This window comes from Colius striatus, chromosome 15 (genome assembly GCF_028858725.1).
Source record: "Colius striatus isolate bColStr4 chromosome 15, bColStr4.1.hap1, whole genome shotgun sequence".
Lineage (NCBI taxonomy): Eukaryota > Metazoa > Chordata > Aves > Coliiformes > Coliidae > Colius > Colius striatus.
The window spans coordinates 16,331,572-16,352,063 of NC_084773.1; the positions used below are offsets into that span (position 1 = coordinate 16,331,572).

General features: G+C 43.5%; 1 protein-coding gene across 1 annotated transcript in view; it reads left to right on the top strand.

The window, feature by feature from the left end:
• The first annotated feature begins 6,623 nt into the window (after positions 1–6,623).
• LOC104555510 (monocarboxylate transporter 2) overlaps positions 6,624–20,492 on the top strand; it is a 32,023-nt gene continuing 18,154 nt past the window's right edge. The window contains exons 1-3 of the mRNA XM_010198968.2: positions 6,624–6,639; positions 7,963–8,085; positions 8,420–8,677. Of these exons, the coding sequence (XP_010197270.2) occupies positions 8,461–8,677 (217 nt within the window). The 5' untranslated portion in view covers positions 6,624–6,639; positions 7,963–8,085; positions 8,420–8,460. The remainder of the gene's footprint in view (positions 6,640–7,962; positions 8,086–8,419; positions 8,678–20,492) is intronic.

Here is a 20,492-nt window from a genome sequence, read left to right on the forward strand (position 1 = left end):
CCTGAAAACTTGTCTAGCTGTGACTTAAGACAGTTAACCTGATAGTTTGGCCATAACAGAAGCAGTTCATGAGGCAGTTCATGAGCCTGGGCCAGTGGTGGTTGTGTATCTGCTGCCATGTGCGGTCAGTAAACATGTGTCAGCTGCCTGGGCTGTCCACGTGGCAGGCAGTGCAGTACCCACCGTTCTGGAGACTGCTGCCTAATGGTGCCAGTCTTGAGTGAATTTGTGCTCACGCTCCTGGTCACTGATTCATCATAGAATGCCCTCCACTCAGACTGGGTAGCACTCAGGGTCCCAGCCTTTTTGTGTCATCACCATTTTGTGTCATCACAGCATTGTCATAGTTGAGCTCATTTCCTCCAACTTAAGGCAACATGTACTGGACAATCTTGATATCTTTTCTTTGCAGCCTTCCATTGCTGGGAAGACTTCTCTGGAGAAATAAGCCAGCACTGCTTGTCCTCCTGTGTTCCAGCTGAGACCTGCAACTGCTCTGTTAAAAACCAGGGACATGTCCTCTTAAATGGAAAAACTGAAGACTCCAGCACAGAGGAGGTAGGCTTGCTGTGTAACTTATCTTAATGGGCTGAAGATGCATTCTCTACTTAAATCCTCAGATGTGGAAGCATCTGGGGCCATGAAATACTAATGTCTGTTAGACAGACAGGTCTAACTATATTTGTCTGTATTTTCATGCCGTCTCTGAAGTTTGCTGGTAAAATAGGGACTGAAAGTCCAAATTGTCCATAGCCTGGCCCCACAGCCACAGCAGGTTAATGGAGCAGGAAGCTGTGTGCCCTGACAGACACGGTTACTGTCTTTAAAGTGTGGAGTCTGACCTGTTAAAAGACAGTATGTGCTTATTTAGGTCTTTAAATGTCACCGAGTACTAGCAATGATAACATACCTGTGAAACTTCAACCAAAGTAGTACCAAATAAAACTATCTAAAGGAATGCTCGCTGTGTTCCCGTGTCTCCTTAGATATGCATGTGACCTACAGCTCTTACTGTCACAGAAAGCTGGCAACCTCCAGTCCAAATGTAAGTAGTATGAGCTGTATGCTTGGTTTGTGCCAGGTTTTGAGTCTCTCTTTTTTTTTTTTTTTAATGATGCCTGTATAGGGTTTTTTATGATCTGTAAATTCAATTCTAAATTTCCTTAGACTTGAAGTCTGGGTAGTATGTGATATGTCAGCTGCAGAAAGACAATTGCAGGTAAATTTTGAAATGATATTCAATGGTAGGACAAAGGGGAATGGGGACAAGCTGGAACATAAAAGGTTCCAAAGAAACACAAGGAAGAATTTCTTCACTGTGAGGGTGACAGAAGGGGCTGCCCAGGTGGGTTGTGGGATCTCCTTCTCTGGAGACATTCAAAACCCACCTGGATGAGTTCCTGTGTGACCTACTCTAGGTGGTCCTGCTCTGGCATGGGGGTTGCACTGGATGATCTCTTGAGGTCCCTTCCAGCCCTTAAGAATCTGTGATTCTGTGGTTCTGTTCATATTCTGTCAGTAACAGATTTCTTCAAACATTCAGAAAAGTCCAGAGGCAGGAATCTTTGGTGAGCATCAAATGACCCTTCTACCACAGCTAATAAATGAAGTGCTTAAATTGTATTTACAAATTTGCATTTAGTTTTTCTTCAACAAAAGAAATGTACCACATTTTACACCAAAACTAGAGACAGCAGGCATTAAGAAGAAAACCATGTGATTAGTTATTCAAATTTTGGTTTTCCATAGGCCAATGAAACAGTAAAGGAAAGTTTCTGCCGCTCTTGGCCATCTCAGCCACCGATGGACGTGACCAAGGATTTCCAAAGGGATTTTTGAGAAGCAGCCTCAGTACTTTGAATTGCTGTTGCATCTGAAGCACATACAAGCCCAATAACTATCAGCAGGAAACACAGTTTAGGCAAGTGCTATTAACAGAGGTTCAAGGAGGGACAATATCATTTAGAGCCAAATTCATGTTTTGATTTGCTAAAGCACAAGTCTAAAATGTCTCAGAGCCAAAGGAGCAATCAAGGGTCTGCAAGGAAAGGAGAAAGCACACTTTTGGAAGAAAAAGACCAGCAACATAGAAGCTACTTAAAAGTCTAAGGGAATTTCACCTTTTGCAGTGCTGTTAAGTTTCTACAATGACGTTATTCCTAAAGGTGTAGTGTTGAAAGAAATGACTGCTGTGAACTCTAGGTCTGGTGTGATTGCAGCCCCTTCTGCTGCCCATGGGACAGAGCACAGAGGACGACATGCCTCTTGAACAATCTGTAATGAGGTCTCATAGCACTTATACCTGCATTTAAGGCCTTCTTCCTTTTAGAAGGCAGAAAAACACCAGACATGCTTGTTATATTTCTGGCTGCAAAACCTTTTTAGGAAGAAGCCATGACTAGTGAAGTGAAGAGCTGGACTGTACAATCGATCGGACCAGGGTATGTCCGATTGGTATTCTCTCCCAGTCAGTGAATTAATGGTGGGCACCAGGGGAGACAAGAATGGAGCAAGCTGTCAATACTCCCCAGCCTTCAGCAATTTGCAATCTGCCATGCCAGGGATGGCATCTTTGTATTTAATAGCTCTTGATGGATTTCTCCTAAGAATTTTTCTTGCTGTCTTTTGACCATTGGAGACTTTTTTAGTATGCTGTTACTGTTGGCTGGAGGAAACTCTTTCAAATGGGAGATGTGTGCATTGCATGTCCTGTGTTTGAGAAGAGCATCTGAACTGGCTGTGATATCACTGGTAGCAGCTGTCCTTATTAGTGTGAACTGGGAGCTTGTGTGTGGTTTAAGCATTCACTGTGACCTTGCAAGGAAGAGATTTCTGCTGGGGCAATAGTATGGGTGTCTGCATGTAGCTATGAGACAGGAATATAATCTACAGTAGATGTTGACTTGCAAAGCTAGCTTGCATGAATCATTTTTCTCTTTGTCTCTGTTTACCTTTCTGCTGAATTTTCTACTCGGATAGGATGAGACCATCACCCAGGCCCACCTACAAGTCAACTTCTTTCCTGTTTTTTTTTTCTTGTGTTTAAATAATGTGTTGCAGTGTCTGGATTATAAACACAACAGCAGAATGTTTTAAATCCCCCAAATGGGGATTTACAGTCTAAGTCTTGTGGAAACTTTCTGACTGAAACTGGGTTATATAAACCTCCACAAAGTGGCATGGACATTGCTCAGTTACTGGGAAGAGATTTAGAAACCTTCTGTACTCCCTCCCCTCACTCCCATGTGCAATTTACCCTTGAGAATTGTTGCCATGGGCTGTGAATCCCTTCATTTGGGGATTGAGTGATCAAAACAACTCTGATACAGGACTTTAGGTAACCCAGAGGTCATAGCAAGAGAAATTAATCCAGAAGTTCAAAATTGCTATAGCAGGATGGGCAAAGATATGGGGGCTGTCTGTATGCAAATGCCCCTGGAGGAGAGGGCAAGAAGAGCCTGCAGAAACCTGTTATGAAAATAGAATAAGTTAATATGTACTGGGAAGGCAGGAAAGAGGAAAAAGGGATATCTGACAAATAATTTATTAACATCCACAGAGATGGCCAGTACTCTGAGCACTGCAAGTGGGGAGTTTGCCCTGAATAGGCCATCCCTGTTCATGAAAGGTTGGTTAATGTGGGATGAGGTTGCCTTTGGATGTAACCTGAGGGGTCAGGTGCCAAATTACAGAAAGGTCTTGCATCTGAAGATACAGCCTCTGATCTCAACCTTTGCTCTCAGCTGCATCTAGAGTGGGGGAAGAGTTCAGCATGTGGCTTTAAAAGCTGAGCAGATCACTAACAGAGGAGTCAGCAACTGGAGTGCCACAGATGGGGAGTCAGAGGGGGACCCACCTCTGCTGAACAGAGAGCAGGCCCAGTGGCCCAGTGAATGGAGGTGAGTGAGTCTGTGTCTGCTGCTTGGGTTGAGGGAAACTTGGCACCGGGGTTTCTCTGGATCAACAGGTGGAGCTGCACTAGACTTGGTTTTCATTTGTCATGGTGCTCTTATTTAACAACCACAAAAAACCCAACCACATAAAACCAAATGTTGTAGAAAATAATTTTGTAGTCTAAGAATAGTCTCTAGTTGATTTGACTTACACAGTCACAGACCTCCATCCTGTATGTTGGTTCCAAAAGACAAAAAGTGACTCAGTTAAGAAGAGAAGATGGTGATATCAACTAAACTGAGACATAAAGGCCTTGATTGTGCAAGAGACCTGGGTTTTCTTTGCTTTGAAGCTGTTGATAATAGCCTCAGCCAGTTTCCTAAAGAGGATGTAAGAATAGTGGATAGAGAAGATTCAGATGTGACCAATGACCCCTGTAAAAAGTAACAGGAATTAAGCAGGAAGCCTATACGGGATGGTGGGTGGAGAAATGGGAAGTCCAGACATGTATAACCTCACAAAGAGTAAACAGTGGTAAAATGAGAGCCAGCAAGTGAATTTGAGTCAGACCATGGGTGCACAAAAGCAACTGTCAATGATTTTCCTCTGCTACAAATAAAAGGTGAATAAAGAGGTGGGAGTTTCAATGCTATCTAGGTAAAGCAAAGATAAAATCTGTCAAGGAAGAAAGAGATGAGATGACCTCAAAGTGTTGACAAAATGAGATGCCAGGCACAATGCAAGTGGAGAATGAGTGAAATATAATGTCTCAATTTAAATGTGACCTGGAAAATTATAGGTCTGTAAATTGACTTCAGTGATGTGGCAGGGCCTGAACAGTATTTAGGGGAAAAAGCAAGGGTGGTCCTGGAGGTAAATGGGCATTGACACAAGAAAACAAAGTCTTCCCAGAAGTCATCAAACCATTTAGAGAACAATTCTTAAGAAGGAAAATGAAAGCACAAAATATTTCCTTGAAGTGGATGTTAGAGCTGCCATGGTGCCACGTGGAAACTAAGAACAAACTTAAGAAGATGGGGGACTGCTGCAGAGAAACTTTAAGGTAAAAAAGACATTACTAAGTGGATGGTAATGGAAGGGATAATGCTTCACGGGAGAATGGTCCTGAGCTCTCCTAAGTGCTGATGATCCCCACACACCGTGGGGATGCCACGGAAGAGAGGAGGGGGAGAATGTGTATGTGTCACAGTGTTGTCTGTCTGTCACTCAGGCTACTAAACTCTTAAAATAATCCCTAAATTCAATTCCTCCAAGTCAGCCTCTGGAAGCTTTGTTTTAGGGTCAGGGAAGTAAGAGTCAACTGATGTGATTTTTACTTTTTAGTGTACACTACATTCTCAAATATTTAACTTCAGTTCCTCTCTTTGCTTTTCTCTATTATGTAAGAAATTGCCTTGATATAGAATAGTGGGACAATGAAGCTGATCCCATAATCTGATTTTATGCTAATGCCTTCTCAATAAATCTCCCATTAAACAGAAAATAAAACTGAATGAACAAATATATTCAGAATGGGAGGCTTGTAAAGGCGATGTACAATTAGTCACAGTTTTAGAAGCAGAATGAATTGAGGGTAATAAAAAAGAACCTTTTGTGTTAATCCCTGAAAATACATTTAAAATTCAAGCTTAACCTTTTTAAAGGACTACCACAAAATATTTGAATTTGAGAGGCCTGAGGTGGGTTTTTTTTTTTTTGCATATCCTAAACTTTGGCAGGTTGTGAATGCCAAATGTAATGTCAAATAAGGAAATGTGTCCTCACTATGCTCACCTTTTAGTTATATTTTGCCTAATTTTAGAGCCATTGGGATATGCAAGTATTTTGGGGAGCTTGGTATTCTCCATAATATTTGAAGAGCCTAATTTGGGCAGAATAACCATGATGGAAAGAAATGGAAGAATGAAATGCATGTTTGATAAGTAGTAAAAATTAACCATCTTGCCAATGGACAGTCATACCAACGTGACCACTGTTACTCTTTAACTTGGGTTTCCTTTTAAAATCCCACCCTACAGTAATGAAGTTAATATTATGCCAAATGACTTTTTTTTTTCTATTGAAAAACTTAGATGAAGGGGGATAATAGATTCAGCATCAGAGTATCTTGTTATATATATTCTCTATGCCTGTGAGGGGAAAATCATGTTCCACAAATTTCTATTAGATCATTTTATTACTTCATGTCAGAAGAGAAGAAAGTTTGCAAGTACAATCCTCCTTGCTGCTGAAATGATCATATAGCATCCCTCCCAGTGTCACAGAGCACTTTCATGATTATTTATTACTTTGATGTTGCAAAAGACTTCTTAGTTGGTCTTGTGAAATCTCAGAAAACCCAACAATTTGCCACCCTGAATGTTAACCAGGTAGAAATTGGAGTTCTTCAGGACTGAATCTATTAAATATTAGCATTTTCCACTGATGCCTCCTCCAGTTGCAGATGGGTTTTGGTCATCTGCTTTGGGCAGAGGGCTAGGGCTGTAGGGGTTTTCTTTATGTTGAGTAGTTCTTGCATGTGCATTTTTCAGGTGGCCCTTGGAGCAACTAAGAATACAGCAGCTCTTGGCCCATGTAAAGAGTGGGTTTCTCTACCTGCCTACTTCCTGCATACCAGGCAGACATGCTACCCCAGAGCACAGCCCGGCTCTTTTGGCTGCACCTTTCAGCAGCTTATTTACCACCAAAATGAGAGGCAGTGTGGGCATGGGTAACCAGAGGAAGGTAGGTTCTCTGTTCCAGTGGTGTTTGTTAATGAGAGATAAAATACAGCTGCTTTGCCTAGGTGAAGTAAAGGCTGAAAAGGATATGACTACTCTCAGTAAAGCCATCGTGGAATAACACCAGTGAAGAGCAGAAAGCCTTTGAGCTGTGTAACACATCAGCACAAAACCATTGTAAAATCAAGTGGATAAACTCAAGTTAGACAGTGATTAATGAGAAGTGGGAAGCTCCAAAGCGACACCTTGGGAGGAGCAAGGAATAAATGCTTATGGCAGTGTGAGAGTTTGCAAACCAAATGTCATTATATTTATATAGTGTTCCTGAGCTGTCATTCCAATTCCCAATGTGGGGGTGCCCCAGCATGCTGCTGAGATTGGAGAGGAGAAAATACGTCTATTGTGTGTGCAACAGTTGTCCAGACATAGGGGGAGCTTGAAGGCTGCAGCTTAAAGGCCACATATTAGTGCTATTATTAGCAGCTGTAAAAGTGAAAGCAAACATGAATTCAAGGAATGTATCTGTAGGCATCTCACTAGCTTAAAACAATATATCTTTTTTTCTCTAGTGTTCCAGTAGTTCCTACTTAGTTTGAATCCAAACTGCATTTCTGAAGAGACAGTGGGCTCTCAAGTCAATGCAAACTACACTATACTTTTTCTAAGGTGCTTTTTTTCTTGGTTTTGTTTGTTTGGTTTTTTGCAACATAAGCAAAGGTCCTTCTGTCCCCAGTTAGCTGACTGTTACCTCTGATGTTCAGCAAAACCCGTCCAGTGGATACCTAGGCCTGTTCCTTCCCATTAGCTCTGATGATGCCCTTTCCTATCAGCTTCACTTGCTTATGAGTTTGGAATATATAAAGGCAATAAACCACCTTTTATTCAGAAAGATAGAGGTGCACCTACCTGGCACTCTTTGCTGTGGGAACTGCTTCTCTCCTCTCTGGTTTAATGTCTTGACTTTGGGAACAGACATGTGGACTAACTCCTGAGAAATGTGTAGGTTTCAGTCTTTTTTCCTTTCTATCTTTATTTTAATTCAATGGCCAGGGAAAAGGGGAAGAATGTAAATGAGTGAATGCCTTCTTTGATCTGTCTTGTTCCTGAGCATAATCTGCTAACCTGGCAGGCACCAGGCACAAGAGGAATTGCTGCCCCTAAGTAGAGAGAAACTTCAGCCACTTTGCAAGCGGTTGCTCGCTGTTTACTTGTTGGCTTGGGGGAAGTGAGAGAAGACAGCCTCATTCCCCCACAGAACAGGGCAGCTGGGCACACTGCAGGGCTGGCTGCCTGCTGCTTGTGTCAAGGGAATTATTCTTTCAAACAGGGATAACCTGAAATCATAAAGTTTTCCACCTACATCTGAAAAAAATACACGATGAAGTGTTTACTCTGAAACTGTGTCCAGAGGGACTGTGAGAGGAGCAACCTCCAGAAGCCTTCTCCTGAGGTGAGACACTGAGCAACCAGCTGGATGTAGGAGAGAAGAGAAAATGGAGGCATTAACTTCAGTTGGGAGGGAGGACTGTCCCTGAACACGGAAGCTGTGGGAGTATTTTGAGGGTGTGTATTTAAAATACAGGTGGAAGAGCTAGGCAGAATTACTGGGGAGGAAAGGGTGATTTTGGTTGTGCTGGAGTTGAACAATAAAACAGTTAGTAGTTAGCAAAAGCTCATGAGTGAGTGATCCTCTGGACCTCTGAATTATTTTACTAGGCTTTAAAATGATGCCTGACTGTATGATATTCATGTTCAATAAACCACACATATCTTTTACTCTGCAGAGTGCCAGGACGTGGTCTTTGCTCTGAAATCTGGATTGACCATGTCTCCTCCAATCAGTTCAGACCTGGGTTACATACCCCCTGATGGTGGATGGGGATGGGCAGTGGTGTTTGGAGCCTCCATCTCAATTGGGTTTCCATATTCCTTTCCTAAAGCTTTCACAATCTACTTTAAAGAGCTCCAGGCTGTTTACAGCATCTCCTACAGCCAGGTTGCCTGGATAACGTCCATCCTGTGTGCTACCACCTATGGAGGAGGTAAGTGAAGCAACACCATCTATTTCTTTTTTTTGGGAAAGAGGAGGTCTGATCTCTACACCAAAAGGAGAAGGGAGAATATATTTCTTGAAGAAAGTTCTTGGAAAGCTCTAACTGCAAGTTCGGCTTTGTTTTCTGATGATGCATGTTGGTAAAAAGGAGCAAACCAGTACTGCTGAATGTGTTATTGACAAAATATACAATGTCACTAATTCTTTTTGTTTCACTAGAAATCTTGCTAAGTGGAGTTGGAAGCTTGGCCATGGTGGAATTATTTGTGTCTTGGACAATTGTTTCGACATCTTTAATTGGACAATTGTTTCAACATCTTTAATATTGCATCTTTTGTTCTGTTCATGTTCTTGACTTTCTCTTTGAAAAAACATGTTTCTTACACTCATGATTGTAGAGAAGATGCTTGGAAACTCAGACCTTGGTTTTGCTGTTGAACAGGCACAACATACACACATGTAAACCTTGGCATAGTATGTACCTATTTCTAAATATTCTCTGGTTCTGTTGCAGAAAAGTCTTGCTGCAAGTCATTCATTAAGGGTTGATGGTTTAGATTTCTCCCTGCAGAATCTTTCTGAAAGGACAAAAGTGTCCACTGATTACTTCAAGTCAAAATGCTCACTCAGTACATGCACCTTGGCTGCAAAGGTTGTGGGAAGGTATGGTTTGCAATGAAATCACCAAGTGGATGTTCTCAGAGGGATGTTTGTTTCAGGTACTGATGCCAGCTATCAAACTGCCACTTTGATCTGAGTTCCTGGTGTGCGTCTTGCTGTTAATGGTTAGTAGAGAACCAGCTTGCTTTTAGGTTGCTAATGTCTGTGAGGTGTGGATGCTGGAGGTTATTGCTGGGCTTTTAGCAGACTCTTGGCTCTTATTAGCTTGTTTTGCAAGGGTGAAAGGTAAAAGGATTAACACAAGAATAGTGACACCAACTCAAATGTACCCAAAACTGCATTCTTCCTCAAACAAGGCCACTGACACACACTTTGGGAAAGGCTATTACAAAATCCTTCTAGTACCCCCTCACCTTCAGGACAGTGAAGTTTAGAGGCTTCCTGGGTGATATGCTACAAATGTCAGGGTATACCCTGTGCATAGAAGTCACACCTGCTCGTCTCATGTACTTTAGGAGTTGATTTTACATGGCAATAAAAAAGGAACTATTTTGTCATCTGCTATGGAATGGATTAAGGTGAAAGAAAATTTCTGCAAGGCTCACCTGGCCCTCAAGACAGTGATGTGGATCTCTGTCAGTGCCCTTAGCAATGCTCATGACTCTCTGGACAATGTGTGTTTCACTCTTTTGACAGCTCATGCCTCGTGTTATTGAGCATGTGGTTCCCAAGATGACTGTGTGCCTTGGAAAGCTGTCCTGGGAACAAGAGACTTCTTAACTTGCTGATTCATATCCAGCCCTTGTCAAGAGAGACTGAAGGCTCCTCCTGTGGCCAAACCAGCAGCTGGTCTCAGACTATTCCCAATGAGCAGCTCTCTGTGTCACTAACCCATCCACACTCAGGGTTTGAGATGTACGTGACCAGAGAAGTGTGAGGGATGAGTTGTTCTCCTGGTTACAGAAAGAGCCTTTTCAGTTCTGACTGGAGCTGATAGCTGAGCAGTGAGAAGACTTCATTGGGCTCTTTGGGCTATGGTCTCTGCTGCAGGTGGACAGAAAGTTTCACTTCCAAGATTATTAAATCAGCAGCTCTACTGAATACCTATTTCCCCTTGAAACCATGAATGTGTATCTTCTGGCCACTGCTTGGCTCTGGTGATTTCATGTCAGGAGCTTGAGAAGGGCTAATGGAGTCTGAGTGAGAGACTAAAGAGAGGTTCAGGCTGCAGGGGCTGTTAGAGGGCTTGTTTCTTCTGGGTCACTGTGAAGGAAGGTAACTCCTTTTCACCATTGCATTTACCTTTGCACAGACTTTGGACTAAGAACTCTGTGCTGGCAGGGAGGGTCCTGTCCCACCTTTCCTGGCATTTTTACCAACACTCATGTTCACTGCTGAAAGAGCACTTTTCCTCTCTGGGGGTCTGTCTCACGGTGGTGTAGCTGTTGCTCTTTACCTCATGCAGTTTTTCAAATTACTGTAGTATCTGGGTTAAAAACCAAACAAACCAAAACCCCTCAAACCAGAAAACTGACCAAAGAAACAGATCTTGAAAAAAAATAAAGTCTTAGGAAGAATCCCTGTGTAATGATTGTAGACTCTTCTAGAATTAAGGAAGATCAATTATCTCCTCTGTTCTTGCAAATGATTAATAATTCTAAGCATTTCCCTGTCATGTTCTCATCTTTCAGTAGTTTCCAGTAAATGATGTTGACATCTCCATAGATTTGAAAGCAGCAGCATACGAATAATAATAGAAGAGGGAATGGCAATAATAACAGATTTAGGGGTTTCATCTTGGGGAATAAATATCTTTGAGTGCATAAGTAATGGAATACTCAGTTTGATCTTCCTTTCAGCTACAACAGCATAAATCTAGAGCAATTCTGTAGCATCCACTTAAGCTGTGTGCCATGTTTGAGGAAGAGGAAAGCACCAGCAGAGCCTGTCCAGGGTGGCTGAGGGTATGCAGGGGATCAGTCCCTTCAGGGACAATGATACCTTTAAACCCCAACTTTCATTTTACAATATTCAGAGATGCTGTGGCTAACTGTATCCAAAGTAGTCATTTAGGACAGTATGTGTTCCTTTGCACTAGAGTATTAATTGATTAAAAGCTTCAAGGAACATAGAGTATTGTTTCTGGGTATAACTGTCTGCACTGAAGTCGGCAGGCACCTTGCCTTCACCTTTACAAGAGTCACTGTTTCATCTTGTATCTGCAAAGTTTGATCTGCTGATCTATAGGATGAGAAGCCTGGCAAGTTTTATCCCCAAGCATGGTGTTTGGGAAAGGAGGCTGAGAACTGAATGAAATGTTAGAAGTAAATTCTGTGTCTGCACATGCTGTGTCACAAAAGATCTCTGGGAATGTTAAGTGATGGAGTGCCCTGTAAACACAACCTAGAAAACAAGTGCATCTGTGAAGCCTGTCTTGCAAGGAGGCATTGCTGTGGCTCTTGGGAAGGTCGGTTTGTAAAGCTGGGATTACAACAAGCTTGAGCAAATACTACACTTGGACTGAAAGTCTCCTCTTTTTGATCTGGTGGGGTAACACAGATGTACAGTGTCAAAAGTTCAACAAGCTCCAAAAGAACAATCTGTATAAGACCTTGAAAGTTAATGCTGAGGCATTGTGCTTGATCTGCTGGACATTGGTCAGCCAGAAGGGCAAAACAACATGGAAACACCTTGGAGAAGGTGCTTATGGAGGGGCTGGGTGTGTTTGCAGTCACAATTTATTGGATTGATTTTGACAGTCTAAGCTGCAGATCTTTGCTAAGCTGGTTCCTTTTCCCTGAAATGATTCAGGAAACTCTCACAGGAATATATCTCTCAAGCCACAGGAGGCCCATGGGTTCAGTGGAGGTGAGCCCAAGCCCACATGCTTGGGCTGCAGTACCTGAGGGTTACATCTGCCACCCAGAAACTCTCTCTGTGTTTGCAAGCTCTGATCTTGTGGAGTTCAACTAAATTCATTCACGGTTAAAAATGTAGCAAAGCAGCATCATAAGCAAACAAGTCTATGTTACTTAGCAGGCATCGTGGGGAATATGCATTGGGTAACTCAAGGCAGGGGCAAACACTGCCCTTGGAAACAGCTCCAAGGGTTTAGGTGTTTGCTGCCTTTCTAGTACATTACCACAGCTTCACATCTTCCTAAATGAGGGGATGCACAGGATCAGATGACAACAATTATTTGAGGTGAAACTGGGATTAAGCCATGATGAAATAAGTTGGTTGAAAGTGGCAGAAGATGCTCTGGGGTGGAAGAAGCCACTGTCTGTGGTGTAAGCAGGTGTCCCTTGTGGAATCAGTAACTGACAGCATTGGGGATCTGCAGAGTGGTACCTGTATGGGTACAGTTCATGGTTACCAGCACTTCCCATCCTTGACAGGGCAGAAATGTAGGTCCTTTAGGTTTTTGGATGTTTTTGCTTCAAAATAAGAGCAAGGAGGCAAAGTGCATAAGACAAACTGGAACTAGGTGGGATATAGTACCAATTTTACTTTGACAACACTAAAAGACCTTTACTCACTATGTGTTTACCTTGAGCAAGAAGGTATGAAGTTGTTATCCTGTGGTAAAACATCACAGCAAGGAAAACAGGGCTTGAGTCGGGGAGTGGAGAACCATAGGGTGGTAAGATAGAGGTTTCCCTCTGCACACAGTGTCCTCCAGGAATGAGTCCCCTTTACTTTTGGTACAAGTGAAAGAGTGACCTGCTGGGCTCTGGCTAATGTGTAATTACACCTTCAACACAACCTTATGCCCCAGCTGCTTGTTTGCCCATGTTTGTGTGCACAATTTGAAATGCCACCAGCCTTTGCATTCAGCAGTGTTTGGAAAAAAACCACAGTGTTTGTCCTAACTTTCAGTCATTCAAGGCTGGGCATAACCAGCCTTCTGCCATAAAAGTTAATAGTTAAATTCTCAATGCAACTCTGAACACTTCACCATGTTGCTTTTCCCTTTCTATGCAATCATTTTCTCAATATAACAGAGGAAGGCCCTACTGGGATTAAAATGTAAATGAGACAAAGATGCAACAGCAAAGGAATAATTTGTTTTAATTCCCAAGTGCAAACATCCCAGTTATTAGATTTAGATTAATTGTAGCCATCTTTTTTACCAACACAAATGTTTTGGTTGGAGCTGATGATTAAACTTCTGCAACAGGGGAAAAACAGAAGTGTTGTCACTGCTTGGTTTATTTTCTCATCTCCAGGAAAGCAGCACATCCAGCAGCAATGCTTCATGCACCTAGCTGGTTTTGTGGCATGGAGGCAGGGCTGGAGCCATCCACGAGGGTTGCTGGCTCTGGAGAGAATAGTTTCAAGCTGCATGATTCCCTGGGGTTTTGCAAAAAGCAAGTTTGTTTTATAAGTTTGTGATTTGACCTCTCCTTGACTCTCTTGTAAAACATTACTCAGTGGAAGGCAGAGCCATGAGGCTCTGCCAGCATCCTGTGTGGTTCTGAGCAGCACCAGCACCCAAGTCCCTTGCCTCATCCTGCTGCCAGGCACAGTGCTGGTGGCTCTACCCACAGCAGAGCATCTCATACGGCGCTGAAGGCACCATGTGGGAGTTCAAGGTCCCCCCAAAATAGCCATGGTGATGGCAAGGGATGTGGATTGACTGTGCTCGACCCCCGTGTCCCAGCTGGGCTGTGTGTGGGTGCTGAGTCGGTGAGGTGCTGCCCACATCCCTCCTGCTGTTCAGTCACCCACGAGCTGCCAGGCAGAGTGAGGTTCCCTTTAATTAAAACCTTGAGCATGAAAATATTAGTGGTAAATCCCTGAATGCTGGAGGTCTTGTGGCTAAACACAGAGGAATGTGTTGTGTCAGCCCAGCCACGCTCAGCAGTGAGCAGAGTGGGGGGGGTAAGGGTAATTCGGTGCTTGCTGGGCAGAGAACTATCGATCTGTCCCCAGCTTTGTGTTTTGTAATTGCATCTGGTTGCATCAGAGCCAACAATTTTGCTGAATTCAAACCTTTTTTCCATGTAATAATCTATATTAGTATGGATTGATCACTTGTAAAAAGTAAAGAATATTATTAGGAGCATGAATGTGTGTGCTTACCTTTGGAGAACTGGGGTATCTCACTCCTGATTGCACCGAGCAACCTCACGGTATCACCTCCAGGACTACAGGGTCCAGCTCTGTGGTTCTGGGGACAAATGACAGAACAAGGGGTGATGGGTACAGGCTGGGACAGAAGAGGTTCCAAAGCAACACAAGGGAAAAACTTCTTCACTGTGAGGGTGAGGGAGCACTGGAAGGGGCTGCCCTGATGGGTTGTGGAGTCTTCTCTGGAAACATTGCCTGACCTACTATAGATGGTCCTGCTCTGGCAGGGACGTTGGACTAGATGATCTTTCTAGGTCTCTCCCAACCCTTAAGATTTGGTTAACGTGGAAGCAATTCCTAAAACCTTTAATTGATGTTCAAAGACTCAATGAAGGGTAAAACACACTTGGGGTCAGAGAGTTGTAGCTCCTACCTTTGACTGCAATAAAACACCTTGCGTAAAAGCTTCCAAACAGGGTTTTTTCCCCTAATACCAAAGCAATCCACTCAGAATAAAGAGCAATGCTTTTCATTCTCAGGGGACCCCAGGGCTTTTCCCTTCATTTTGTTTTTCTTTCAGGAAAAGAAAAAAAGCCACTTAAGTTGTCAACACCAGTCACTTTGGGGTTTTTTCGTGACCTTAGCTATTGTTTGTCAGAGCTTGGGCTCAAGACGTGAAGGATGTTGGTTCATTCGTTGTAAAAATCATGACTTCAGCTATCTGTGGGAACTGTCACTGAAAGCTTTGCAAAGCCTGGAAAATGGCCCTTCTGGGGAGAGAGGAAGAGGTTCAGGTTCTGCCTTGCCTCCTGGCCCTTTTTCCTGCTTGGCATCTCTTCTTTCAACAGCTCTGGAGTGGATGCTGGGAATACAACAGCAGTCACCTATTTACCTGGAGGGCTGTGGTAGGGAAATGAGTCAGTTGAAAAGGGATTTTGCAATTTTAATCAATTTTGTTGGCAGCAAATTAAAAAACCTGCCCTGCAGGAAGGGTCTGCTGTCTGGGGATGAGTAAGCAAAGCCTGGCCCAGGGTTGGTGGGGGGAGCCTGTGTTCTCCAAACAGAGGGGGAGCACTGAGGTAGGCAGCTGCTATGAAATGAGCCTCAGTCCCCCCACATTGCTAGGATGTCCTTTTGACCTCGTTGGCCTGGGATTTGTACCCTCAGGCTGTTGTGCTTTGCTTATGTACATCTCTTCAGAGCAGAGACACCAGGGAAAAGACCAATTGTTTTCAGACATATCTAGAAATAACTTGTTTGCCCCCAATATTTCCTGCTGCAATTGCTTTTCTGCTTCAGTTCAGCTGCCAGTGGCATCCTGGCCTTGCATCAGAAATAGTGTGACCAACAGGACCAAGGAAGTGATTGTCCCCTTGTACTCAGAACTGGTGAGGCCACACCTTGAATACTGTGTCCAGTTCTGTCCCTTGGGCCATCCCCTTGTTGGACTGCAGATGGGGTTTTCATTCAGGGGAGACAATGGCAGAGTGCCCACCCCTGCACCCGTGTGCATGCAGGACTGTCCAGTAAGAACAAGTATCTTTATGGCATTTAAACTGGGCCTGTGCTCTACCAAACCTAAATTCTCCATGTCATCACACTGGGCCCCTGAGAGTAAAGATCTGGTCATTTGAAGCTGACTTGAAGAGATAGCAGTAATAAACCATCTTGCAGACACCCGTCTGTAGGTGGTGTGGGGAGATCTTTGAAGCCCTAGAGTAACAGTCCTGTGGGGGTGTCAATGTCCCTGCTGCTCTGCCCCAGCTGGGTGCTGCTGCGGGGGGGAGTCCTGTGTGTGTCTGGGGATTACCTGCAAAAGCTTCTGTGGGTATCAGTGAAAAAGCCCTGAGAAGAGGCTGGTGTCTGGGATTCAGCTGGAGGCAAGGGGGGAATAGAGCAAGTAGCTGTTTGTTTATTGTGGCTCTTTATAATTAGAGCGATGAAATTGCTAGAGTTAATAATTCTTATCAGGTGCAAAGCAAGGCATGTAACTCTTTTTTATGATTTTGGTATCACTTTCATAACTCAATGAAAATCTTGGGCTGCCTTTGATTACATCTGTAATGGGAGGTAGATAGGAACAATGGTCTATATTTGCAGGAACCCTCATCAATGTTTATCCTGTCTTTTAAAGCCATTCTGAACATATCCTTTGTTTTTAAAAGGGGATTTTTTTTCCCCTTAATAATACACTGTAGTGCTCTTTGGAGAGCACAGTTGGTGATGACTCTGGAGCAGGTGAAAGGCAGCTTGACTTGCCTCTGCCTTCTCCCATCTGCAGACTTTCCAGCCCACTTTCTTCCTTTCATCTCCAAGTGTTCAAGCTGGTGCCAGATGCTCTGTATCTGGGATGTTGTAGTGGACTTTTACCCTGACTAACTAGGTGTCTCCTGCCTTTTTGCAAGGACTTTCAGCTTTACCCTCCCTTGTGGTATTATATGGTAGTTGGGGGATGATACAACTGTTGGACTTAATTGCAGGTGATTGTACCTTTGTACCTTCTGCTTGCCTTGCAGTCGCTCAGAGTTATGTCCATTTAACGGTCTTCCCCTCCTCTGCTGTGCTCTTGAATAAGACTGATGCTTGTTTGATCATCCCTCTCTCTGTAGCAATCCAGGCTGAGACGCCGAGTGTAGACAGGGCCACAGTGGGAGTCTGCAGAACATGGATCAAATGAAACACATGTGCCCAAGAGCAGATTGAACACATCTACTCTGATTGACTAGGCATTTAATGCCAGAGTAGGTTTGAATGACTTATGAATGACTTCAGTGATTTGGAAATTCTCCTTAAAGGAGCGGGGTGCCCAAGCCTTGCTTTGCCCTGGTGCTTGTTAGAGCTGGTAGGATGGATGCCCATGCAGCAAAGCTTGCTTTGCTTTGCTGAAGAACTGGGAGATAGTTTAACAACTGGATTTTTGCCAATCTTGTCTGAAAAAAGAAGAATCTAAAAATGCCAAAGGAAGCTTTCAACATCATGCTGAGCAACTAGTAAACCAGATTATCAGTGCCACAGCCTGTGCATTCCATTCCTTCCTTTCCTAAATCAGTGGTGAGGCAGAACAGCCACAACAGTGATGAGGGAGCAGTGGGCTACAACTATGCAGGAATCACACTGGGTGCACTGAGTGTCCTGTGTGAGGCACCAGGCCCTGTGTCCTGGGGGGCTGGAGGAGCCAAGGCGTGTATTTGCTGGTGTGAGGTGCATTTGCTGGACACCTTGGCAGGGTGTGGAGTATCCCATGCTCTCACTGACAACAGCTTTCATTTGCAAACATCCTCAGGACACAGTCCTTCCTTTCCTTGGCATGCTTGTTGGTGTGAGGACTTGTTTTAAGGCTGTGCTGCTTACTGTATGGTAGAATTCATGTGTGCATTTTGTAAACAACGCTTGCATAAATGAACCCAGATCTCCACTGGAGTAACTCTGTTGACTTTGATAGCATGGATGCAGGTTTACAGTGACCACCTGAGACTTTGGCTTCAGAGCAGTGCCGGTTTTTCAGCCTAAGACTAAAAAAATCAGCAGCCAACAGTGTTTCTGCGCTTCTCTTTTTTACTGAATTCCCCATGGATGCTGTTTTACACCAGCCAGGGCTCTGGCAATATATATTGAAGAAGTTTTAATGGGTCTTATCCCCTAGTTTCTTCATCTGAACTGAGTTGGAGAAAACAATTCTGTCACTATAATATCAGTAGTAAAACAGATTATTGTGCAGTAAAGTGGATAGTCTGGCTTTTATGACAGGGTACTTGTAGATCTCGCCAGCATTCATGTGCAGCAATTGCACATCTCCAGCTGCAAGCCAGGAGGTTGGTGAGTGAAGAGCATAAGGGAACATTGCTTTGCCCTCCTCAGATCCTTCAGGGTGAAACCCCATCAATCTGATAAAGAAGGATTTCTGGTTTGCAGTATTTCTAATTTTGGGGTTTTTTTTGAGCAAAGAGCTCATTCCTTCCCCCAAAAGGAGAAAAGTATTAGGGAGCAGAGTACTTGCAAGAAAAGGAACCAGGATAAGGGACCAGGGCAAGGGCTACCATCCTCCCCTAAAAATGCTTTCAGCTGCATCTCAGCTCCCAGGAACCTGCTTCTGCAGGGGGGTTGGACTAGATGATTTCTAAAGGTCTCTTCCAACCCCTACCATTCTACGGTTCTATGATTCTAAGCTCTGGGGGTGACAAGGACACACCAACATTGTGGAAATGTGGAGTATCTTAGGGCAGCTGTTGTGCTGCTGCATGTCCTTGGCAGGGTTTCCTTTTGCAAACTGCCTCCTTGGGCTTTGCTATGCCAGCAGAAGACCCGAGCTCCCAAGATCTTGCCTCATGGGCAGGGATGGGTTTTGTTCAGGGTGACAATCTTAAATAATATGACGTCAAAAATGAAAGCCTTTGACCTTCATGCCTCCTGATGTGTGTTGTGTACCTGTATCATTTTCCCACCACCAAACTGAGCTGCCCTTCTCCCGCTTTTAAGGGTGACACATTTCAATCTTGGCCACAGCTGAGTCCCCAGAGATAACTGTTACCCAGGGAAAGCAGGAGGCAGTTGAGCTCCCAGGGAAGAAAAGATAAGCAATATTAATTTGCTAGTAATTTATTTGCCTTAATCAGCATTGGAGGAAGCAGCCAAACATTCTAAAATGAGAAATACTGATGCCACTAATTTAATAGCAGCAATGTTCCTGTAGCTGTTATGGTCTCCTCTAAGGCTATAAGAGAGGTGAGGATTGTGGGAAGAAGTAATGTCTTTTATTATGGCCAACGGTTAGAGCTTGAACAATGAGACAGCTTTGTGGCACGTGTGCCAGAATACAGAGAATAATTTAATACCTAGGACAGGATCTGCATTTTCTTCTTCTTTTTATTTTTATTCTCTTTATGGTAACTGTGTAGCCAAAATGCTGCCTTCATCATTGTAATGGAACAACAAAAGTCAGCTGAGGGGAAGCTCAAAGACCAGATCCTCACACAATCATTTCAGCTGATAAGCTTGAATAGCTAGACCTGGGGCAGGAGACATCTGACCTTTCTTTCTTTTCCCTCATTTTGAAGAATCTCACTCTTTCTTTTGCAATTGCTGTGCAGCTGAGCCTTGTGCATTTTGGTATGAGGTTTGTAGATGTAAATATGTGCTGTTTCTGTTCCCCCTTCATACATAAAAAGTCTCAATTGCATCAGGACCACACATTTGTTTGATTTAGCATGAAGCACAGTGTAGTTTTGGTCTATACACTGCTGTAATACTCCCCCTCAAAATCTCCAGGGTATTGTTCTTACACATCCAATTTTCTATTAAAATTAGGGAATCACCTTCTGTCTATTTTGTAAAGACAGGAGCACAGAGCCACTTTTTGCAAACAAAAGAAAAATGGGAGCATTTCTGAAGTAAAAGCCTTCCCCTGAAGCCAGCCAGTGTTTATTACTCTTGTTATTTATTATTTATTGTTCTGTAATTGGATGAAATGTCTGAAGATTTAATTCTGGAGATGTTCCATAACCGAGTCTTTTCTCTAAAGAAACTTTCTCCCAGAGCTTGTAACTGCTTAATAGAGCATCTGCTAAAGCAGCAAGGAAGAGATTGGGAAGTTGAAAGTCGACCATTGACCTTGAACATTTAATCCGAAATTTTATAGCTGTATTTTATTACACTGCTACCATGATAAATTGCAGTGACAGGTTTAGAAAGCACCTTACAACATGCAGTGGCATAAAGCTATATTAATAATGAGTTTGATTCTGCAGTTTTTAACTTAATCAAAACTGCCAATGTTCTCTTCTGGCCTGGGCCAAACTTCATCAAACCTTCTCTGCCTCCAGAAGCCTCGCCTGGGGTTCTCCACCCATCCCAAGTGCTGGCTAAGAGTTGTGAAGTACCACAGAACTAAAAGGGGAAACTGAGGCACTGGAAGGGAAGTATGGGGTTATGTTTTTTTCAAGGGCAAGCAGCAAGTGGGCAACAGAGTCAGTTTTGGCTCAGGCATTGCCGTGACCAGGGGAGACTTTACCTTTTAAAAGGTCAGTGACAGAGATGCCTGGCAGAATTGCCTGTTGTGCATTGCCCTGCATTTTGCAGTGGATTTTGTGTGTATGGAATCCCAAATGGCCGGG